The 26,296-nt window shown below is 38.4% G+C and overlaps 1 protein-coding gene across 1 annotated transcript in view; it reads right to left on the bottom strand.

The window, feature by feature from the left end:
• Positions 1–3,546: 3,546 nt before the first annotated feature.
• The window catches only part of RAB11FIP2 (RAB11 family interacting protein 2), a gene marked incomplete at both ends in the record, with an annotated part of 30,752 nt that continues 8,002 nt past the window's right edge, over positions 3,547–26,296 (bottom strand). Inside the window, 2 exon segments of the mRNA XM_084244385.1 lie at positions 3,547–3,774; positions 9,799–9,844. Of these exon segments, the coding sequence (XP_084100511.1) occupies positions 3,547–3,774; positions 9,799–9,844 (274 nt within the window).

The raw sequence follows: 26,296 nt of genomic DNA, 5'->3' as shown, positions 1-26,296 counted from the left end.
AACTCTAGTTTAATGCTTGAAGAGCTTCTACACTTATTACATACATCAGAAAACCCTTCGTATGCTGATTAATTAGATAAGGTGCTACCTATTGCATATTAAATACCTCCAATGATTGCATCTGGATTATTAGTTATACATCTGTGAAAATGGGTGCTTGGAGTGTGTGCTGACAGACCCTTCCCTCTACCATCACTAACCCGCTGCACGGCGATCCTCACCTCTAACTTCAAAGAGATCAAGGGAATGAGCATGCTTTTACTTCACTTACACACACACACATACACACACACGTGACACCTACCAGCTCTAAGAGACGTATGAGTACGCGGACATCAGTTTCAGCTTGATTTACAAATCCAAGGTAGGCTGCTTTTCCTAAAAAGCTACAGAAGAACACAAAAGCTCTAGTGTAACAATTACCAGATATATTAAAGATGGCAGGTCTTTTTTTTTTTTTTTTAAAGATTCTCCTTACTAAAGAATAAGCACCCTTCTGGGGGTGGGGGGTGGAGGCGGAGGAGCTGGGAAAAAACGGATGTGAGGAAAGCAAGTCTTCACTAATGAGTTGAGTTGTACTTAGGTTTCCATTCATGAAACCTTTTTAAATACAAGGCAACATTTATTTTCACAGCTGGAAAACTACAATTCAATCTTCATTGACTGCTAAAAGCAATAGCTGTAGTTATGTATAATCTATGGAAAACACTACATTCATGGGGGGATGGTAAAATGAGGCTCAATGCAGAATATAGCAGCAAAAAAGCAACTTCAACATTTCTCATGGACGGATGGCACGTTATTTTATATACAATTCTAAGATAAGGCCCTGGTTTCAAATGAACCTTGAGGCATAAGTGGGAGGGCAGAATGCTCAACTGTTTCAAAACTGAATTTTAGGACAAGGATGGGAACTAGCTGTAAAATAATACTACAAATATTTGAATTTTGTAACCAAAATAGATTAGCTTAAGCTGGGTTTGAAATAACTAGCAATTCTGTGATTTAAAAAAATCCTTTTATTGGTGGAGAAATATTTATGCATAAAAGCTAAGTAAAATCTGCTTATAAGTCTATTGTGCTGTGCATTATTTAATGAGTACATGTATTTTATTTCCATTTCTAAACAATGGTATACCAATAGAATACTTAAAAATTACATTTTGGAAAAAAATTAAGGTGATCTTTTTGCTCTTCTTCTATAATGCTAGGATTAAAACTACTGTCTGCATTTTGGCCCAAACACTGGGAATACTGCTGTTTACTTGAGAACTTACTTTTACATTTTTATCTTTCTTATGCTAACCAATTATGAAAATATGAGGTCATGAAAGAAAATTCATAAATGTCAGAACATTTTTAGACAGTGAAAAATGCAGATTCAATTTTCAATACAAATCTTGTCTCAGGTTTAAAGATAAAATTCATAACCCAGCTCTCATATATGGATAAGTATAATCCTTAACAACTTTTATATAAGCAAAGAATATCTCCTAAAAAATGAATTTGCTCATAAAACAACAGTAGTATTTCAACTATACTTTTATGAGCTCTATTTACATAGACCATACCCCCAATACGAAACTGGCATCAAGGTTCATTCTATAAAGCACAAATTTGGCCAAAGTGGTTAAAATATCTGTAGATTATCTATCATAATACTGAAAACACATGGATTTTGGCATTTCAAAAGTATCAGAGTATCAATTATACTAACAAAAAAAATAAACACTAAGAATTTTGTAATATTTAATAAATGTTAATTAAAATGGCACCATGTTATAATTCTAAAATCTCAAATGGGAAAATAAAATTCTACCCTAGATTTTGAGGTTTATTATGGAAATTTTAGAGTGGAAGAAAAGTTAATAAAAGCTATTTTTCCTTCTCCTTTCTTCACTCTAAAAGGAAGAAATTTTTTGTATTTGGAAAAATTTTCTGAATTCAAAAATGTGTGTTTCCAGAGGAAAACTGAAAGAAACTCAGAAAGGACAACAATGGATTTTAGCTGATCATTTATGAAAATGGGCAAAACCGTTGCTCATTTAAAAACTTATTTAACATTCAGTGAAATCTTAGTAGAGAAAGTATCAGACAAAAAAGCAGTTTATTAAAAAGATAGGAATATATGTCTCCATATCCAGTGGGTTTTCATTTTAAATTCCAGAAGACACATTCAGTGTTTCAGAGTATTTTAGATTTGTAAGGTTAAAAAATAATGAGCAAATGATTAGTGACCTTTTAAACCATTGCTTTTCACTTTAGATTTCAAAATTATTTTATACAAACAGATAACTCATTTTATTTAAGTAATGAATAATCTGGGGGAACAGACTTTAAAAAAGTCAACATTTAATTTTGAGATATTCTTGAAGGGTAGATGTAGAATAGTGTATGATGTTATGCTAGCTTTTGTTCTAAAAACTCAATCCTCCTTTAGTAACTCTTATTTTGGTTCAAGACCCAAATGCAACCATCTGTTCTATTATTTACGTAACTTGAAACCAAGCCTAATTCTTCATTCCTAGAATTTGCCCATTGCTTTGGGTTATCAGTCATCAGACAATCACCTACTTTTCTCCCCCCGAAATTATCTTCAGCTATAACTTCCTAATATTTCCCTTGCTATGATTTAAAGTCATGCAGAATCTCAAGAAATTGCATTAACTTATCTTCTGCTTATAGCTTAAACAAAACTCAAATGTTAAGGTAGAAAATAAATTCAAGAAGTTCATGCTGTTGTAAAGTTAATGAAGTTTCCTAAAACATGTCCTTCTTTAAGAAAGGACTCTGGGTCATTACTTTTGGAAAATACTCGATGCTGCAATTATATATATAAAGCAGCTCACTTGGAGACCAGGGTTCAGATTCAAGAGTGATTTGAAGCAGCTTCTCTACAGTCAATCCTAAGAGCAGCGATGATTTGTTTTGCAGCAATAGAGCACACACACATATTTTCAAATTAAGAAATCAGTACCCTAATTTTAGAGACAACCAGTAGTTCTCAAATGTTCTAAAAACACATGTGTATGTGAGGTATATGCATGTATTTTACATACAAAGATACATGAACATGTTTCATGTACACACGTATATAAAATATGAACTTTTTCTTAGTCGTAGTGTTTATGAGCGGTATTCCTGCAGCTAAATACGTCTGCAAATTGATTTCTGAGAAATCAGCCACAGTATCCATTCTACCTTATGTGAAATCTGTTCCTGAGGAATAAGTCACAAACCTCTGAAGACAGTTCTAGGCCTACAGCAGACGAGCAGGCCAGCACCAGCACCCAAGCAAATCCTAAGGAACTGCTCACTCATCGAGAATCTGGCCTGTTTTCACTTTAAAGGTTTAAATTTAGCTCACTTCACAGATCACTCTTGAGAGCGCCTGTTAATATTTACAGGTAGGACACATTTCCACATGGAGGGGGCGTGTAATGAGACCTGACGGTGCAGTCTCGTGCAGTCACCAGTGTTTCCTCTTCCTTTCTCTCTCCACTTCTTCTTCTTTCCCCCAATTATAAATTCAGTGCAACTGGCTTATTAACTGGTGGAGAATTTGCCAGCTTTCCTGGACGGTTCATACGGCACTCGGAGAATGCTGGGCGTCTCCTCCATCACCCTGACGAGGAGGTTGTCTATGTAATCCTCCAGCTCCCGGATGTGGGTGTCCTTCCTGCGCAGGAGCTCTTTGTGTTTCACCAGCTCCTGCAGCACCTCCTCATAGGTCAGACCCCGGTACCCAGCAGCAGCGTCGAAAGGGTTGCTGTCCTGGAACAGGACAGACACCGTTACTTCAGCAAATAGCATACCAGGGACAAAGGAATCATTCCTAACTTCAACTTTTCATTTTTTAATGCCCAATCAAATTTTTTTCTCTGTCCTTGGCTAGAACCAATGTGACAGCTCACAGCAAAGATGAGGGCAGCTGCACCAAAGGCTTGACGGTCATTCTAAATTCTCCTAAAACCCTTTCTCACAGGGAGAATAATGTCCTAATAAAAGAAACTGACCATACAATTTAAGGGCATATTAACAGAGAAAATAGGCTGCAGTAAATAAAACTAAATAGATTAAAAAAAACAAAACAAAACTAAGTACTCTGAAGAACTATAAGAAGCTAATGAAAATTATCATTTGGACATGAGTTTAATCCTCACGGAATTGCTTCCATGGAGCTGCGGTTTAATGTTATGCCTTCAGCTTTTTACTGAAGATGGTTCCAAGCAGCAGCAGTATCAAATTTGCTTCTCCAATTGCTATGAAATGTTCAAGGCATTCAGAATTACATCAATGAGCATCCTTGGAAGAAGCCCCCAGGGAGTAACTTCTGTTTTAATTTAGTGCAAACGGAGTTTTTTCTCCCCTGAGTAACGAGTCTCTTTCCTCCTCCTAGCACTAATACCTATATAATGTATCTTACGTCCCTTTTTGCTTTGGTCATCAGGAAACTCAGTGTTCAGTAAGGATTGCATGAACACTTAAGTTTAGTACGTCTTCATTCTCTACTTCACTTTTTTACTTATTATATTGAAATTGTTTTTACAAAAAGTGTTTAACTATGAACCACAAAGAAAATGGCACTGATTTAATGCATGTATATCACAAAGCATTCTACTATTAAAAGAAACATATTTCTTGGGAATTTAATCAGAGACACTGCAACATCATCTTCTACTTACATGAGTAATAATTAATTTTTCACTGTGCAAAAATGTAATGCCCAAATACAAAATATAATGCCCAAATACAAATGCCTTTTTGTACAAACTTCTATCCACTAAACTCAACAACTTGAAATAATTTTCACTACTTTCTTTCAAAACATTTTCATTTGCCTTTAAAGAAATACACTAAAATATTGAGGAAATTGGTCTTACTCTTAAGAACTAACAGCATGTAATCTAGTCAGCGCAGGATGGAAAATGCAGAATGGGTGAACACAGAAAGGCATTTCCCCCTTTTATCACAGATACTAAATTTGTCTTTACTCCTTTTCAGGATCTACTTTAATTTGCGGTGTGCCAGGAGCTTTCGTCAGTAGGGCCAAGGTTTAATGACTCTCTGCCCTGTCCTCCCAGGGGGAACCATATGCCAGCCCGAGACACGCTGGACAACAGAGCCACGTGAGGCGTGGTGACTGGAGCACACCCCTCTCCAGGACAAAGGAAACAATTCAGGAATGAGTAACTTCTCCAATCTTGCAGGCTCTCTCAGATGTGGTGGAGAAGATCGGAGTCTGCAAAGATTCTGCCAGGCAGACATGCGGGATGGGCATCGCAAGCAGTGGGCTCTGCAGGGGCAAGGGAGGAGCCAAGCCTCAAGGCATGGAGGTCAAGCACAGGCTTCAGGGACGAAAGGAAGGGAGCACTGAGGCTGAAAGGGTCGGTTCCAGACAGACCATCGAGGCTGTGGAATCCTACTAGGGAAATATGCAGCCACTGAGGGTTTCTACCTAGAGGAAAGATGGGATTAAAGCTAAATTCCAGGAAGATTACAATGGCACCAGAGGGTGAGATCACTTAGGATTGAGATTAGTTACAAAATATTTAATATTGAAATACTAAAGACAAGCGTTAATAAGAGACTCCAGTAGATTAACAGAATGAAAAGAGAGGATGCCACAGGGAATGAGACTACAATACACTGGAAACAGCTTACTTCATTGCAGCCTTAGAAACTGGAAAGATATATGACCTTTAGCCCTAAAATTATTTCAGGATATTGATCTACAACAGTTAAAGGACAAGGACCCTTCTGGAGACAAGTGTTGCTTGGCTTTTTCTCTTTTCCCTTGGATCAATATTTTTAAGAGTCTTCTCTCTCCTCTCCGTCCTCTTTCCTGTCCCTCCCTCTCGCTCCCACCACCACACCCACTAATATAACTGATCATGAATTCAGAGACATTAAACTTGTTAAAATTTCTAACCAGGGGCTCCCTAGTGGTCTAGGGGTTAAGCATCATCATTGCTGTGACCCGAGTTCGATCCCTGACCAGGGAGCTGACCCACATGGCACAGCAGACCTCTCCTGTCTCACCCGCTACTCCCCTCAGCAGTGGATTTCAGTACATCCATCTGTTCTGCTCCCCACTCTGTCCTTAGTGAATCCTCTCACACACACCCCTATACCTCTGGCCTACACCCCAGTTCTTCTACAGAAAATAAAGAAAATTTAAAGAAAAATAAAATTCCCAACCACATTTTTATTTTTTTTTTTACGTTAAGGGGTGTTTACAGAAATGATAACAGTATATATTACATAGGTAAGGATATGTTTAAAATGTTTAAAATAAAACGTTTGTAAAGGATATGTTTAAAAAAAGCTAAATTTTCTTACTATAATCTAAATAACTGTACATATTTGACACAGAAACTAAACTAGGTCTCACTTTGGTTTTCTGATAAACAGGAGGTTCTTCAAGGTCCCCTTTAACTCTAAAATTTTCTGGTCTACAAAGTGATTTTTTTCTGAACTACATTTTAAAAAGGCAACAATGTCCAAATAAAGTGATTTCATTTTACTAATAAAACATTTATTGAAAATAATTCTTGTGACAGTTGTTGGGATTAATGAAATTTAACTAAGTGGGATTCATAACTGGTAAATGTGATTCATGACTTTTATGTTTTTTTCCTTAATTTAACATAATAACATCCATTTGAATCTCTCTAATCTAAATCAAATTATACATGTGAGCTGATTTCTTCAGACTAATTAAGTGATGATACACTTTTAAAATCATTTATCTTACTATATTTAACAGTACACCAGTACAACCAGATAATGTAGTTAACAAAATTTTAAAACATTTCTTTAAAGACAATGAGGATGAAAGACATGAAAAAAAAAATCCTATTCTGACATTACTTTAAATTAATGCCATGATATATAAGTCAATCTAACATTTTTATCTCTCAAAATAATCAGTTAGTATCCTGGAATGTTGTTCAAACCTTTACCGTCCTAATCTAGAATATACAGATCCACTGCATGGCTTTTTTTTTTTCCCCCATCACAATCCTCTAGTACTTATGTATAGACAGATTTCCTGGAAATACATTTCTGACCTTCTCAATAAATTTTCCACTTGTCCTCTTACGTGAAAATTTCACCCCAAATCACTGCATCAAGTTTCTAGGCAGGAAAACATCTTAGAAACACATGTACTACAAACTATATTCTGGAAAAGAATATAAAATAATTAAAAACAGTTTTATGCTTAGTTCCAGACTTTATCCCACATTTGCAATCATGTAAACCTTCTAATTTTAGGAACAAGGTTCTTAAATCGACACTAAATAAATATATTTATAGCCTTCTGTTTGCTGATATCATTCCAAATAAAATAATAAAGATTAACATTAACAAATGCAAAATGAAGATATTTTCTGGTCACAAAAATTACTTTGCTTACAGAGAAAACTCAGGCAAATTTAAAGAATGAATTTTCAAAAGATACTTTAAAGTTGTTCTTGGATAAAACAAAAATCACAAACTCTCCAAACTGGTCAAGATTCAAATAACCTATAGTAGGACTCCTACGTACTCAATCTTTTTTTCCCTCAGTGCCACAGACAGACAGCACAGATGTTTTTAAGGTGTCTTTTTACATTGAAATTTAATGTATACTTTTCTTCTCCTTTCACAACCAATCCTTTATCATTTCTACCCAACTTTGGTTAAAAATTTCCACATGCAGATGTAAGAAAATAGGGGTTGAGAGATTAATAGAATTACATGATGTTTTCTAATCAGAATTTTAAATAACAGTTGTGAAGAAGATTTTGAAGACTGCGAGCGACCTATTTTACTTTACACTTAGTCTAGCCTCTTAAACTAGGAAATGTATATTTTTTACAATATTTAAATTTGAACAAAAGCAAATTATCAGGACTCAAAATAACTGAAGATTTAAAGAAAGGTTGTCCTGGTAACCAAATATTGGTGGGGTACTAACTGACATCCAAGGCAGCAAGAAGGGAGAGAGAAAGATAAGATGAAGGCTTGGCATTCTCTGATCATCTCATTATTGTTCTAATGAGGAACTTTGCTCTGGGAATATCATCTCAGCTACTTTCACATCTTTTGTCCTACTCCCTTCATCTCCCTTTCAGTTCTTAATTAGGCCTTAAAGAGCTCACACTGCCCTTTCAACTGGCTACTGCTCCTGTTTAAACACTGTGCTTTCACAGACAGGTGTTGGCACTAGCATATAAGACATACAAACTTAATTACAAAATACTACGTCCAGAAGGGGAAAAAATAACTTGGAGGATGGCTATTATTGGAGAACTTAATGTAAATTACTTCAAACATCTTATAATCTTCCACATAAAAATTGCTCAAATACTTTTCCTCAATAACGATCAGTATAAGGATGAGCTTTCTCCTCTTAATTGTATTTTGCAGTAAATTAACAACACCTAGTAATCCTTTAACTGTCATTTAGAATAGTTAGTATTCCAGAGAAAAATAATCACACATCAAGGATTCTTTTATCACCTTTAAATCCTTTAACTAAAACAATTTTCACTTTTTATTTCTTTAAAGAATTCTAAGGATGCTTTTACAGCAATAAATTACAAGATTTGGAAAAGTACATTTACAAGCACATAGAAATTGTAATTAAGGTTACTTAATAAACAATAGCTGCACATTAAATTGATTTTTTGATGTTGCATTTTGTTTGAGATTAAGTAACTGCCTGATAGAATTCAGTTTATTATCTGATCAAAGGCTGACTTCATATAGTCTGACATTTCTTGCCAGACTGCCGTATTATAAAGACTCGAGTATTTATGAAACATCAAAACTTACAAATCATTTACATAAAACAGCAAAAACAAAGTACAAAGTCCTCTGCTTCTCTAATGTTTTCTACAATTTTAAAGACAAATAAGTACATTTAAAATGGTTTCTACACCACCAACGGTTTCTCCGGGGCATATCACATCATAGAAAATTGTGATATGTTATTGCTTAAAAAAATTCTTATTATACATCTGGATCACACATTAAGGACAGATGGTTCAAACACAACCACCAGCCTCTTGGAATAAAGGCTCTATTTCTGTTATTCAGTGAGAATTTCATTTTCTACCAAGAACATGTGCCCCTATTTTTGTAAACTGACTTATTCTGCAGGTTTAGTACATTCTGAATAGGCCAAAGATGCAACGCAGCTCTGAACAGAGATCCCAAACTTGACATCAAATAACTATAAAATGAAGTTAAGATACTTGAATAATCCTTGCAAAATGTGTGCGTTAACTTAGCTGGTTGCTACCAACTCTGCTAATATAGCTGGTTTCATTCTAACGAGGGTGGTAAGTGTCCTAAAGACTCTTTCAAATGCCGTCCTAGTAACTGGATCTCTTGCCAGGACACTTTTCCTGTTATTGAATGTTAACAAGCAGTTTTAATTCTCAATCACTGTCACAACAAGAAGAAATGTTACTCTCCTCCACATGCTCTCGTCTCATAACCATAATGTTGACCTCGACATACAGCTTTCATAATATTAAAAGTCTGCAAACAAAATATGGATAATCTAAATTGGCTTCAATTAGAACTGTATTTGCTTGAACTCCAATCAATCGTATAGAAGTCACACTCTATCAAATATTAAAGACAAAGTGTGAATTTTGCTTTTCTTTCTTCCCAAGTTACCACCACACCAAGCTATAACCCACAGGCCACAGGGACTCAAGGGGCTGGAGACCGTAGCCCTGCCCCGCAGAGGCTGGCCCATGGCTTGTTCTTCAGTCATTCTTGAGTCCCTCAGCCACTCACCGGGATTTTCCTGAGGTCTTCACTGCTTGTCAGATTCATATGAAAACTGAGTAATAAAAGACAGAACATAAGTGTTACCACTGCATCGCAGTCCACATGAGAAGAAACATAAAAAGAACATTTTTTTCCACCAACATTAGAAATTGTCATTACCAAGTCCTCATTTGGTCATTTGAGTGAAATTTAATCTAGGATGTAGAAGGAAAACACTATTTACTCAACATCCTAAAACATCCACAATTTTAAACTTCGAAGGCAAACCCTTCAGTTATTATCAGAGCTGAAAAACTGGACCTCTAAATACACAGTTTCCAAACACCTTTAAACTTATATAAGAGATTTTAAACAGTAAAATATTTTATAAATCTGAATTTTATAACATAGCACTTGTTTTATCCAGACACTCACCTTAGGCTTTATAATATAAAACTGTGGAGAATTAAGTAAGCCTAGGTTGGAAAGACTGTAGAATAAAAGAGTTAAAGCAATCTTTAAAAAAATTCTACAAGCAATAGAAAAAATTAACTTTTAAACATTACCCTATCAATGAGAATGAATTCAGGGCTGAATGAACCGTTTCTGTCATTAGTATGATTTTAAGCATAGTCTTCGAAATTTAAATACTCAAATGGGCCTAAACAAAATAGGTTTCTTCCATGCAGAGAGTAAGAAAACCTCACAGCTGAATGCTATAATCATTTTCTTCTTTGAAACACGTCCATCAGGAAGGGGGCTGCAACCAAGAAGAAGCTAAACTTCAAAGCCTTCTGATGAGTAAATATTTCATCGTTGCCATTCATGTTTAGTTTTTGCCCAGCACTTAAGAGTATTAGTCATTAAACCTCTAGAAAGCATTACTATCTTAGCAATCTTTTTCATTTAAAACAAAAGGATATATTTTTTTCATTATTTGTGCATTATCAAATAACTGTAATTCTTTGAAAAAATTGACTTTTATTTTTTTTTATTTTTTTTTTTAATAAATTTTATTGTTATATTCCCCATACAATTGCAGTTGCTGCAACATGGATGGCGCTGGAAGGGATCATGCTCAGCGAAATAAGCCAAAAAGAAAAAGAAAAATACCGGATGGTCTCACTCATAGCAGGAATCTAGAAAACTTAAATAAGGGACCAGGAAAATGAATAACTATAAGAAAGTGAAAATCAAAATCAACAAAAAACTATGAACCAGAGACACTTTTAGGGGGGCGGGGGCGGGAGGGGAGGGATTGGGGTCAGAATGGGGGGGCTGCAATTGAAAAAATTGACTTTTAAAACTTCGTGTGCATGAAAAGTCTGAACACTGGATATAATGTCTGGAAAATGTCTATCCTACAGGTCCCTCTCCCAGGCTGTAAATCTACGGGGTAAACCTTCAGAGAATTCCCCTGACATCCAAGGTTTCATTGATTATGACTAAGGCTTGTGGCACAATCTTCCAGAACCAGATGCTGGTCTATCCTAGGACTCTGGGTAATCGGGCATGTGGGCTGGACAGCACGCTAGAGACGACTAAAACATGCTTATATACTGACAACACACCGCTCACAGGCCACCTTTCCTCATTCCCTGTATCTCACCATTTTGCAGCTTACTACAAAGTCCCCAAAGCCTTAAGACCCTGATGCTTAAAAGAACCCCCCTCCCCCCAAAAATTTTATAATGATGTAATCACGCAAGACCCTCCAACCCCATGCTGTGGGAGCAGCTTCCCACCCACCTGATGCTCAGTCCAAGGCCGTTGACGTAAGGGTCCACTGACTAAGCGCTCCTTGCCCCGTCACCCCACCGCAGGCTGCTTCCTCACAGATCAGGACACACGTCCCATTGCGCCTCTCCCCACCTGACTGCGACACCCTCAAGGACCAACGCCTTTACCGCAGGCTGGACCGTGCACTGCAGGGCCAGAAGCAGAGACGTGCCTGAGGACCCCAGAGCCAGGTGGTGTGACCACAGTCCTGGTCTGGCTCTAGACTCACGGTGTGACCTTGAGTGAGTTACTAAACCCTGGCTGTGCCTGGGTTCCTGCATCCATAGAACAGGGATGGCGGCATCTATCATACAAGACCACTGTGAAGATCAGAGGAGCTAAGAAGCTGTAAAAGAGTTAGCACAGTGACTGATAGAACACATTCAAGAAATGACTTTATTGGGCCTCCCTGCTGGCGCAGGCGGTTGAGCGCCACACTGTGAAGCTGTCCACAGCCTCTGCAGTGCAGGGTCAATCCCACCCAGCCGAGGAGAAACCCACAGGGCGTGGCAGACCTCTCCTGTCTCACCCGCTGCTTCCCTCAGCAGTGTATTTCATCAGTCTGCCTGTTCTGTTCCCTGCTCTGTCTCTGGTGAATCCTCTCACCCTCCCGCACATCTGGCCTGTATCCCAGTTCTTGTATAAATCAATCTTTAAAAAAAAATGACTTCATTGAATAAACATTTACATGGCACTGGGTCTGTGCCAGACAATTTACCAGGATTCACTCACTTACTCATAACTTTTAAGGCAAGTGTGATATTCACTTTCAAAATAAGGCCACAACTCACCGAGGGCACAGATCCTTCCATGCACTCATTAGTTGGAAGTGGTGGAGGTGTCTGGCTCTAGAACCTGCCCTTGTAATTGTGACGCCGCCCTGGCCCGTGCTCTGCCTGCCACCCGCTCAGCGAGCCCTGGCTGCGTGCTGGAGCCCGACACACAGGCCACGAGGATCAATGAGAAGGGAACATCACTCACCCATTTTGAGCAAGCGCACAGTGGTAGGGGTACACTTGAGGGAGGGAGGTCGGGGAGAGCACTGTTGAGTCAAAATTTTAGACCATGTGGGGAAGAGAAACATATCACAGCAATGTCAAGGAAGGCCTAATTTAAGGGGAAAAACAGGATTTAAAATTACAGGAAGACTGGGGTCAGCAGGCCAGAGAAACAGGACTCTGGAGATGTGTGGGGTGGTCTGGGGCACAAGACAGGAGTGTCCATGTGGGCCACTAAAGAGACCCGAGTGCACAGAAGCAAAGGGGAAAGGAACCCCTGAAAGGTTTGGATGCAAAAAAGGAAGACTCGGGCCTGACTCACAAGCAACAGGCGATTCTTTGACAACTCTAACCTCTCATAAACATTACATTCCGGAAGAATAACAGTGTGTGACTGCACATCTCAGTGCATGCCCCAGGAAGAAATTATGGAGCTAAGAAACAGACACTATGGCAATATATTTATTTAATGAGGGTTTTTAGAAGGAACAGACATTTAGAACAAAGATTTTTATCAAAATTACAAAGCAAACAGTATATAATGTCCAATGGCCTTGGCCCACAGGGCCCCAGAGTGGAACTTGGTGAAAACCTGAAAAATGAGAACCCTTAACGACGACTCAAGTGACAAAAGTCACAACTGTCGGGGGAGAGGGAGGCTGCGGAGCCCAGCCACTCGCCTGGACCTGGGCGGGAGCTGAGGGCGAGGGGGCTCTCCAGCGCCTCAGCAGATCTGAGGGGCGGCTCCCGCACCCGCATTGTCTGAACTCTAAAGGCAGCGCCCCTCCCTCGTGGTCGGCTTCTATTCACACAGGGACGTGTCAAACACATGACAGACTCAGTCATTCATGGCTGCCTTTTGTGATCTGTCCTTAAGTGGGGAAAAAGAGTGAACTGAACTGGATTGAATTAGCTTGGTGAAAAATAAAATGTCTCTATTTATCGAAGTGTGGCACCAATTTGTGATATTTTTCTCTCTGGACTGCCGTCCTCATGTCAGACAAGATACTGAATAATGCAGTCTGACTGCTCAACTGAGCTGCTGACAGGTTAAGGAAAAGGGTGCTTCTGGTCAGGTGTAGGGTAAACGCAGACACGCTCATGCTGAAAAAGGCTGTTAAATTTAACCTCCAGAATTTTAAAAAAAATTCATTTTAGAAATCCTTACTAAAGGAATTTGAGTGTGGCGGAGGATTTTAAAGTCACTTTTAAACTGACAAGAATACTTTAAATTCACATTTGAAGACTAATAAAATGTTTTCCTTTCAGTCTCAAGTTTTTAAGCAAACTTAAATCGTTTGCAAAAGCTTGACTAGTTTTCCTTTGTGGTATTTCCAAATATTAAAGAAGTTTTCTAAGCAAACTTTGTAATTAAAAGTTGAAATTACCAGTATTCAAATATATCTCTAATTATCAACAGTATCTCTCCTATAACATCAGTAACCATTTATTTTGAAGTTGGAATAAATATTGAGTAAAAATAAGTGAACTGGTGAAAACCAGAAACTGCCTAGAACCGTAGACAGGCCGGCAGGGCAGACCTGTCTTTCAGGGTGATCCCATGGACCTCAGCAGTCACTCAGGCTTGTGCAGGGGTCAGAGAGTGTTCTTTGTCCTCTTTTTTAAACCTGTATACATCCTTCTGGGGCAAGAGTATGGAAGAAGGGAAAAGACACACTGAGAGCATAAAAAGTATGAAGTGATTGTCAAGACAAGCCCACAAAAGAACAAACTCTAGTAAAAGTGACTGTTTTGTTAGCAGAAGACAGCTACACGCTGTGTAAATCCCAGGCTGCAGGTTTAGCTTTCGGGGAGAGGCCATGTGACAGTACTATCACACTATCACCACCCCCCCGCCCCCCGCAACCTCACCAAGCCCACACTGTTGATAAAGCAGAGTCTGCTTTGGTCGATATCGTCACCCACTTTGTGTTTAATAAGTGAATTCAAGTTCTCTGTAAGTCCAGGAGGTGCTCCACCTCTCGGGGAGGGGACGGAGAGGGGATCGGGGGCAGGAGAGTCACTTTCACCTTGGACTCCATCCAAGTCCTTGCTGTACTTAGGACAGAAGAATAACTGAACTATCACAGAGGAACTTCTGACATGAATTATTTTCAAAGAAGAGTATCCTACAGCTCACTGAAAGTGGGCTTGGGAAGCTTTGGTAAGACGTGCGGATAGCAGGGGGCTATAAACTGAGAACTATAATGAAACAGAAAACCTGTACATGAATGTTTACAACAGGTTGATTCAAAATGGACAAAACTTGAAAGTAACCAAGATGTCCTTTGGTAGGTGACTTGATAGATAAACGGTAGCACACGGGTGTAGACAATGGAATACTAGCAAGTGCTAAAAAAGGAATGAGCTACCAAGTCATGAAAAAATATGGGGGACCTTAAGCAGTTATTACTAAGTGAAAGAAGCCTATCTGAATAGGCCACATACTGTATGGTTCCAATTACCAGACGTTCCAGAAAGTACAAAATTATAGACAGTAAAAAGCTTGGTGGCTGCCAAGGGTTGCGGGAAGAAAGGGATGAACAAGCAGAACACGGGATTCTCAGGGCGCTGAAAGCACTCTGCAGGATGCTGTAGTAGTGGTGGGCACATCATTATACATTTGTCAAGACCCACAGAATATGCATCACCCAGACTGAACCCAAAAGCCAACTCTGATGAGCCGACGTAGCTCATCAATTCTAACAAACGCACCGCTCTGGAGGGCGCTGCTGGTAACTGGTGGAGGTTGTCAAGCATGTGTGAGGGCAGGAGGGTACATGGGAAGTCTCTGCCCCTTCCACTCAAATTTGCTATAAAACCTACTCTTTAAAAAGTCCATTGAAGTAAATATAAAATATAATAGTAAATAAGTGGTATAAAAATTTGCAATTCAATCCCTGAATTCCCCATCCCTTACTACTATAAGCTACTTGAAGGAAGGAACCACATTTCATTAATCTTTCTGGTTCTAGCATCAGTGCTGAGGGCATGGCAGATGCTTAATAAATGTATGTTGAAAGATTGATAGCTGGTGCTTAATAAAAGTTTGTAAAAACTGGGCTAAGAGGTCATTGAGCCAATCAATGGTAGGTCAATACAAGTTTTAGCAACAAGATATCAAGTCCCCAAAGAACAGAGGAAATAGTTTTTCCTGAATAACAAAGATTACTTGTATCTAGAGCTGACAGTATATTAGTGAAAGGTTTCTCAGTTCCATTTTTTCAGAAAGAATTATTCTAAAACCTACAATGCCAATATGAAGTAAGTTTCAAATTGATGACTTACAATAAAATCAATTCAACTGCCAGTTTACTCAATATGCTCCAGGTTTACCAATGAATGTATCTGACAATATAACAGATTAAAATGAGATTTTCCTCGTAAATCCTGAAGACAGACATTCTTATTTGGAGATTTGTGTTAAAGAGATTTAAAGAAACATTGTTTAATGATTTTCTTCACAAAAGCTCTGAAACTGAAGTGTCCAAAGAGCTATCCCATACCTTTAGCACATTTAAATGTTTATTACGCATGCAAAGAAAGCTTAAGAGGCAAGGGACAAACTTGCCTTGGTTTTTCCTTTCTTTTTAGTATCAAATCAAATTAATGACATCATAAATTAAAATACTCCATTCTCTCTCCTGGGACTGGCCAAGCACCAGAAATACCTGGATGGAAAAACAGAACGGAAAGCATACAGGTCTATGGGGATTAACAGCAATTTACTTATTGATATTCTCACAGGGTATTTTTAAGAGATCTCACAGGCAAGACAATTAAAACCTGTGGTCAGTGACATCAAAAATCATGGACAGCAAATGCAGACCTAGTTGTTTGTCTATCATGAATGGAAAGACCTAAAACTTGAAGATTAAAGACATCTATGAAAGTAAGAATTTAATATTCATCAAGAATATAATAATCAAGTCTACCTTACTATTTTCTGCTGGTGAAGAAACAAATAATTATTTGAAAGACAGTCAATCAAACAATTCACAATTTCTAAACACCAGCCCTATGGATTCCAAAAGTTGTCTTTTCCAATAAAACTAAGCTTCTCTTTAGAGGTACCCTTAATACATGAGAATAAATCAGCAACAAGCATAGAACTTCCTTGACATCCCCAATGGAACTTTAAAGTTCAGGTGGATTTTTGTCCATCCCTTATCAACCATTTTTCTAGAACAAATGTTTTTATTTTAGAATGTCCTTCTAATATGTACTGTCTAAAAGGTGGAAGGCACAAGAACACATTATAAGGACCTACCATGTCTATAAGCACAAGAGACATTATTCCATAAAAATACAAAGACCCCAAAATATATTAAAATTTTGGTTACTTATTTTTTTCCATTAAATGTGGAATATTTATTTTTTCAAATCAGAATGATGGAACATTAGAAATACAGTTAATATTATGTCAGGCATATGAAAGAACCTTCCTTGAGTGAAGACTCCGTTGAATTAATCCCATACTCTTGAAGAAAAACAAAGAAAAGAAGGTACTTTCACAGTCAAAAACAAATGAGCCTTAGAACCCTTAGGTAAAGACATACGGTATTCAACAAACTCAAATCCATACTCGGATTAAGTACCTACCCTATATTCCCTGCAGAACATTCCACTGCCATTATGTTCATCTTTTCATGTTACTCTGCAAAACCCTTGGATGTTAGAAGTTAATCAAATATACCTTCTGAATCAAATACTAAATTATGTTCAGTAATATTGCAATGTTTAATTTATTTGGGGCATTTAATTTCTTTGAGAGTGAAAAAATCTGTATGAAACAAATACATTGCACACCTCAAGTAAACAAAATATGCCATTAACCTGCACATCCTCACTCCCATCCCAGGCTCCATAACAAAGAGGTCATTATACTTAACCAGAGCTGCTGCAGGGCACTCACTAATTGGCTGCCTAGTAGCCTAAAGTGCAAACACACCCCTTAGGACCCTGCCAGCCAGGAAAGACAGACATGGAGCACAGCTCCAAGATCCATCTAGAAAAGAAACGGTAAAATTAAGTGCTTAGTTTGTAATAGTATATAGTCACCGTTTATAAAATACTCCTTCAGAATGCATCTAACCATTTCTAAATGGCTTTCTTGCTATTTACTAAAATAACTGTCTACTTAATCACAGACTTAGAAGCTCAGGACCCATGGTCAAGAACAAGCTCAAAGGCCTCATCCTTGAAGAAGCACTTCCTGATTTCCAGCACACTGTACCTCTACCTTTCCACAGCAAACTCTGCTTAATGTGGTTCATTTTGCTTTGAATATGCCGTTGCTTACACCTCTCTGCCTAGCTGGTGTGGCTGGGAACACTTTAGTCCTCTACAAATCTTACCTTCAACCCACCCCAGTAATAAGCATTTACATACATGCCTGTTAAAACAATTTTAAAAACTGAATTTGAATTGTTTTACTCCAAGAAAGTCAAGCTAATTCATGTAACTGCAATTTAAGTGACATCAGCACTTTTATTAGGGAGATTTCTAAGCTAAAATAAGTACATGAAATATGCTGCATAAAAACAGTTTTATTTGATATGCGACATATCTACAACAATTACGTATTACATTGTAACCTATACTTAGTACATTTACATATTATAATTATATCATTATATGTTATACTATATTACATTCAGCACGTAGATCAAATAGCAATAATTTATCCTTAGAACAAATTCAAGGAGACAAATGCCAACTGTGTGGACCTTAATATTCTCAGACGCTAATTATAAGGAAAATCATAAGAAAACCCATTTCATAAACTAATGTCTGTTGCCAGCAACTATTTAAAACACCCTAGTCACAGGTAACACGACCACCATATAGTAAGTATATAGAGCCTGTATTTCAAAAGTTAAAACTTCGTTGTTATGGGAGAAGTAATATACATCACAGAGTGACTTGATTACAGTGACCTAACAGGAAGTTCTCTACATAGAAGCAGGAAGTTTAGAAAAGTGGAACACTCAGAAGGGTCAAGTAGAAAAGAAACAAGTTATTTTCTTAGTGAAAAACTAACGAAAGGGGGTCCAACAGAGACAAAACTTAGTAAAGCAAAAACCACTGGAGAGAAATATATATAATAACGACAATGTTAACATAAACACCCTTTAAAGGCATAAATCCATAAGTATTTACAAAAACTTGCGTGCCTACATTCAAAGCTGAAGGATGTTTAGAGATTCAAAAACAAACTCAAGAACTACAGTTACCAGCTCAGCTTGCTTTTGATACTAGCTTGCTTGTCCTGAAACAACTTAAAACATAATTGCTAGTCTCTTTAAAAAGTATCTAAAATAAATAAGATAGTGTATCTCATTTTAAAAAAACTCAAAGTGCAGACATCAAGACAGAAATGCCAGGTTTGACTCAGATTATAGTCTTGACACTGATGCAAGTTTTTACAACACTGTGTTTCATTAAATTTAAGGCACCAATGAAGAATCATCATTGGAATAATCCTCATTTCTTCTCCTTTACCAATCTATCTACCCCTACACACACACACACACACACACACACACACACACACACACACACACACACACACGGGGGGGGGGGATTTGCTAAGCCTTGTCTATTTTAGCCTCGAAAATACTTTTTCAGAACTGTTCCTTTCTTTATTTTCCATCCTCACCGCTATGTGACTTCCATCAACTCTCACCTCAACAATAACAACTTCCTAACTAGTTTTCCTGCCCCAAGTCCTTCCCTTCCATCTTCCGACCCCCATCCCCAACCACCAATCTCCCTGCTACGGGGCTATCTATCTGAGATACTGCTTTAATCATATCACAGTCCAACTTAAAAATCAGTCATGATTCCCCAATGCCTGTTCAATGATCAGTCCTTAGTATGTTATTTTGACCTAATATTTATATGCCTATTTCCGTGAGCTCTGAGAGCAGGATTTTTATCTTAGTAACTTCTGATTTCCTTGCATACAGTAAGTATTCCAAAAATAACAAAGAAGAAAATATCATTTGATCATCAGATCTGAGATCTAGAAAAAAATCATCTTGGTGGACTGGAGTAGCCACATCGAGGAAGCAATGGCATCAATTAGGAGAACTGCAAGGGTTTTACATTCTTTATCATCAGAGAATAGGATGTTTATAATAAAGGTTTGCTAAATGTGGGAATTTTTGTTTTTTGTTTTATGATTTATTTATTTATACAAGCACTGGGGTACAGGCCAGAGGCGCAGGAAGGTGAGAGGATTCACCAGAGACAGAGCCGGGAGCAGAACAGGCAGACTGATGAAATACACTGCTGAGGGGAGCAGTGGGGAGACAGGCGAGGTCTGCTGCACCATGTGGGTAGCTCCCTGGCCGGCCGGGAATTGAACCGGCGCTGCAGAGGCTGCAGACAGCTTCACAGTGCTGCACTCAACCTGCTGTGCCACTGGGGAGGCTCCAATGTGGGAATTTTTGAATCAAAACTCCATTCATGTCTCAACAATTTCAAATCTACATAGGAAATAACTGGGCCAAATATTCAAAATTGAGAATATCAAACAAGTATCAGACTTGAAAGCAGCACAGGAGCAAGACTGGAGGGACCTGTGCACCAGCCTGGGAAGGGAGGGCGCCTCTGGGGCTGCATCCTGATGGCATTGCAGTGAATAAAGGGGCCACCGTTCATCTGGAATAGCCTATTTTACAGGTCACAGGTTAAAAAGAAACAGAGTAATAAATGTTTGAAACAATTTAGAATCATAAAATGTCTTTCCAAGGTATTTTTCTCAAAATATATGTTTATTAATGGCAATTAGTAAAGTTGTTATTCTACACATAGCAAGTTTCATTGCTGCTTGGTTTTACAAAGAAATAAACCTCTCATGTCTACCTTCAAAGTTAAATAAGAAATTTAAACATTGATTTACAGAAATTAGTGCACTGAGTCAGTGGAATATAATCTTAATACTCTCCTATCTGGACCCTCAAGAGGACTTACATACCACATCTTGCATTCGATCATATCACAACAACCTGTTCTCTTTAACTATTGGACTCGCTATGTGTTATCCTGTGTCCAGTGCCTAAGAGCTCGTTAATTACCTAAACTATATCTCCATAGGTCTTGTTAATTACCCGTCTCCTGTCTCAGAGGACCTTGTTAATAACTTGTACAGTCTCTCTAAAGAGGTCCTAACAACACATTAAAATTAAAGATGCTTTTCTTTTAGCACCTGTCAAGTGCTGTAAATTGAGAAATTTTCACATCAGTTTATTAGCCTACAGTAGTTTTTCTGGATTTTTTTTTTTTTTGGCTTGTTTTCTTCTCTCATAGAATCTCTGCATCTCAATCTCTCAGCTCAAAATAAAAATAACAACTTAGCAAAGTTTGTCTTTTTATTACAGAGCTTTTTTTGTTTTCAATTTTGAAGTCTATAAATATCAATTTGCATTAGTGAGTGAGCAAAAGGGTAGCATGGTTGGTATCTGCAAATTAACCCATTGGGAGATGCACCAATTAATGAGAGCTATTATAATGAGTATTAGGATGACAAAGGGTAAAAAAGTTTCAAGTAGTATCTGGGGAGTTAAGCCTAAAAGTTCTAGTTAGTGTTAAGGGAACTAATCACATTGCATACTCCATGTTCCCAGTCATTGTTCCATTGGATACATTCTGTAAATCCCTGGGCACTAATGGATTGATTAATGGCTCCAAAAATCATCTCAAGTTTTTGTTTTCTGTCTCCTAAATGAGGATACAAATTTTCAGCTGTGTAAGAGATTTATAGCCTGCCAAAATAACAGGCAAATTATCTTTAATATTAGATACATATGAACAAAAAGTAAATATTGCCATTAAAATTACCCTTACCCATATTAACATTTATTATGCCAAAGACTGAGCTTTCGACTTACACAGGAAAAAAAAAAAAATGTTCAGAAGGGGCATTTAAAACTATGACTAGGACCCTTACTTTAGGATCATTTGTTTACTACAACTTTTTAAAATCAAAATGTAAGCCTACAATAAACAGTCCATTACTTTTTTATAGGCAAGGTATACAATTTCATAAGTCATATGGTTTATAGGCCTATGGTGATTTCTGATTTGTGAAAATCAGAACCACAATTAAACATTCTAGGTAACCCATTTTGTTGTAGCTTCTGAAATAGGTGTGATACAACTATAGACAAGAATTGACTGGTTAAGGAAGGAGGGAAAGAAGGAAGTAGGTCAACTTGACCCCCCAAAGTCAATGGTGTACTGACACGCAAAGTTATAAAATATCAGTGATTTGAATGAGGTATTGATCTTAGATACTATTTCTGTACTGCCTGAAAAACAACTACCTGGCCTGAGTTCATCAGCAGGCCAGTCCATCGGCTGTTCCACAGCAAACACTGCAAATGGAAATGTCTGCATCTGAGCGCTAACAAAATCAGTAACTCTGGAATAATGTTATAAACATACCATACCATTGAGTCATCACAGAGTAATTCAGAGTGTGCTTCACAGTACTGACAACTACAGTATGGCAGGAAAGAAGAGGAGGCATGGTCTTTGTTGCAAGTCACAAATAGGATGTTCCCAAAACAAAATTCTCTGGTTAAAAATATCTCCCTAAAGCTCTTGTTTTTATGAACTGCCCCTCCCACATTAAACAACATTAGCTCATCACACAGAACATGCTTAGAGGGCTGACTTCTGTGGTTTTTAATTTTAGAATAAGGCATAGACAATCAATGTTTTCCTTATTTTAATGAATTTCCTTAGTTAGGTGGACTTCTTCAGCCCACAAGTCTCTGATGGAACCTTAGATGAGTACGTATCAGTTTCTCTTCAATTTACTGGAGGATGCATACAAAAACAGTTGATTTTTCCACTGTAGTTCATCACCACTGACGCCAAGGTTTTACCTGAATCCTGAGAAGCAATTTAGCCACAGATGCCAAATAGTCAAGACACGTCTACCTGGTCTTCAGAGTCTCAGCTGCTCCTGAGCTGTTCCGCCAAACCTCACGCTCCTCCCCAAATGTTTTAGTCACACTCATCTCCTCACTGTGCCCTCTGACTTAGGGCCTGTAAGTAAATAATGTGACTCAGCTGTCTATTCAACTATGCATTTACCAGCACAACTCCTGATTCCTACTCATCAAGGACTTGCTGAACTCTTATGAAACAGATGGCAGAATTTAGATGAGCAAGTTTTAAACTTGACTAAGAATTTGTTAAAATGCTGATGTTTATTTCAGGACCTATTCACCAAAGATTTTAATTCAGGCTGTGGTGGGCCCCAACAAACTAACATTTTAAAAAATCCCCAGGAGCCCTTGATCAGCACTGGGGACAGACACTGATCTAGGTGTTGAGGGGCACCCAAAAAAGAAGATTCGATTCAGCAGAATGGTTAAGAGGCATATATAGACTTCTTAGGAGGACTAAGACCTAGACACATAAGCATTGTGTAGCCGCTGTGTTCTGAACCAGCAGAAATTCAAAGAAGGGAAACATCATGTTATTTAATCAAGAAAAAATAAGAGTGTTCAGTGTCAATGAGAGGAGACTGGGGCTACTCAGAAATAAGTCAAGAGCACACTCCACGGCTGAGTCATGAAATGTGCTTGGCAATGCTTATGAGGGTAAAGAGAAGAGAAGCAGTAGGGAAATTAACTTATCTGGACAGATTGGTGAGGAACAGTAAAAGCTGAAGAATTAAGAAAATACTAGAGTATAAGCCTTGAAAATTAGAAAGAAGGAAAAAAAGCAGAAATAAGAGTCCCCATTTGGTATTGCTAATCAGTAGTTTTTAAATTTCGGGTGTTTTTTGTTTTTTTTTTTAAGATTCATTTATTTATGCATACAAGAACTAGGATACAGGCAAAAGGTTAGGGGGTGAGAGGATTCACCTGAGACACAGTGGGGAGCAGAACAGGTGGATTGACAGAAATACACTGCTGAGGGGAGCAGCGGGCGAGACAGGAGAGGTCTGCTGCGCCATGTGGGTTGTTCCCTGGCCGGGGATTGAACTCGTGCTGTAGAGGCTGTGGACAGCTTCATAGTGCTGAGACTTAACCCCTTGCACCTTAAGTTTTGTTTTTCAACTAGGCTGTCTTAAACAGAGTAAAAAGTATTATGTATATGGCCCATGTGATCTAAATGTTTAATAGCAATGCTAAGTGCTCATAACTGAATGTAGAAAGTACAGTGACACTAGTTCAATCAGTATTTGTGGTGAGGTGTTCTGCCTCATGCACTCAGAGCAAAGGCTTCTCATGCTTCTCAGGAGTCTCCACTCAGCTAAAAACGAGGTTGGTTCAGTAAACCATTTCTGTATATGGCCAAGTAATAAATATCTTTGGTTTTGCAGGCCATCCAGTCTCAACTCTACCATTATAGCACAAAAGCAGCCATTAACAAATGGATAGGCTGTGTTCCAATAAAATATTATTTACAAAAATTGGCAGCAAGCTAAATTAGATCCACAAGCTGAGTTAGCCTGGTCTGGAGGAAGAGAGGCCACACAGGGGGACAGTATGGGAGGCTGTCGCTTTCAGGCCCACACCCGGAAGCGGCGTACACCTCTTCCACTAACTCTTCAGTGAGTCCAAACTTGGTCACATGTCCTCACTTAACTGAAGGCTCTAGCTGTGCATCCTGTTAAATTAAAAAGAAAAGAAAGAAAGAAAAGAAAAAGAAATCTGGATCTGGAAGCCCCTACCCCCACTTCCACTTTGCAGTGGAAAAAGTAGTCTGGTGTTACAGAAAAATTGAAAATGATCTAGAACACATCCATTATGTTTGTTTTGGAAAATTATTTACTGCTGATGTAAAAAAAGCATGACATAATATAACTTGCTAGGTTAACTATACAGCAAATGAGTTAATGATGACGGTAAATTACCTGTGATTTGTAACTGAAAAGAGTAGCAGCAAATTCAAAACACATACAACTCAATACCAAAGTGATCAAATATTTTCCTAACAATTACAACTACAGGGGGGTTGCAGCATGGCAAGGGTTAAACAATATTCTCTTGCCAGAAGCAGGGTCCATAGTATTTATATTCCCCATCCCCAATGCAGTTTTCTCTGGGTCCTAGCTGAACCCTATTTTTTCACAGGCTGCAGAGGCTGGAACAGCACAGAGCTGGGGCAGTAATGCGATCCACCACTAGGTCTGGCACATAAGGACGGCTGGTAAGGGATCACAACTCTTTCCCTGCTGCATCATAGTGGCAGCACTGCATGACATCACATAAGGAAGGAACCTGGCTCCCGAAGGACTGTGTGGAGTGGAGCACCACTTCTCCCCATCTCAATAAATTAGACAAGGAGCAATAAATTTTTACGTGACAAGCCACTGAGATCTGAAGCTGTTTATTACAATAGTAACTAATACAGATGTTTTAATAAAGTCCAGAAATGTGCTATTTAGGGTATAAATATTAAATGTTGTAGTTCTTTTAAAAAAAAACCACTTAGATTTTCAATAATCTCTAACTGTACATAAAAAAATGCACACATTGACCTTTCTGGATCTGTTTTTCAGTCTTCCAGGGAGATCTTCACAGTCCACGCTAGGTTTGAAGCAGGAGTCCAATGGGATGAAAGCAGCATTTTAGGAAACTGGTCTGCTGCACTGGGCTCCTTTACTCAAACAATGTTTTTCTGACCTCCACCACCTAGCCAGCATCAAGCTGGAGACTAAGGGCAGAAAAGTGAATGAAATACCAGCCCCGCCCTCACATTGTTTATGGTCATGGGAGCGTAAAAGGAGACTGGGCCATGAGTGAGTGATGCCAGGACCACATAAAGTAAGACTTAAGAAAATGCTGCCCAAAAGGGACCTCTCTCCCTGCAGGCAGAGGAACAGCTCCAAGGAGAGGGATGGGCAAGAGGAAGGAGACTGTGAAGCAGAAAGTGTGGAGAAAAGTGTTTCAGAGAGCCCTGATCTTTGTTGAAGCAACCCACAAAAACCATAACTCGTTTCCTCTACTGGTTTATGAGAGACTATGGGACCTATTCCAAGAACAGGAGCAAAATGAAGTACTTTTTATGATTTACATTTTCTTCAGGTGGACTTCATGCACATTAAAAAATTAAAACTCTTCTAAGAAAGTATTCCTTAGTACTTAGTATTTTTTGGCATAAAGACAATTCTCTAGTTTAATCACACATTCTTCACTCAGAGGGTGATAATCTGGTTCCTGTGCACCTGCAGCCCTAGGTGAGCCAGTTCACGCACAGGCAACAAAATCAGTTCCGCAGCTTACATTCCGGCCTAGACTTTGCTTAGCATTCTCACAAACACTGGTCCCAAGAGTCCAGGACACACTGTAAAGAGATCTATTTAGCACTACTGGAAGAAAAACAATGCGCAGCACGTGTCCTAGTGATGTGAGTGCATTTTGAACGTGAATTTGGTTTGGCTGTTAATGTCAGAAATCTAAGGTGTCCCATAGAACCGAGGGAGAGAATCGGGAGAGCAGAAACACAGTGTTACAAGACTAGACAGCATCCACTATAGCCTTCCAAATTCACAAGAGAGGGCCGGTTTCCAAAAGTGTGAAGTGTACTCCCTTCCCAGATCTACTTATATAAAATACTTCTTTCTTTATGATAAATTACAACTACCTCTTTACTGCAAATGTCTGACATTTACCACAAAGATGGTCTGATACACAAGAAGGGAGCATAACTTCCCAGGAATGTGAAAGTGTTTCTGTCCTTCTATTTTGTATCTCATGAATATAAAATGGGAGTCT

Source organism: Talpa europaea (genome assembly GCF_964194135.1).
Source record: "Talpa europaea genome assembly, chromosome: 10".
Lineage (NCBI taxonomy): Eukaryota > Metazoa > Chordata > Mammalia > Eulipotyphla > Talpidae > Talpa > Talpa europaea.
This window is presented reverse-complemented; position numbering and strand designations above follow the sequence as displayed.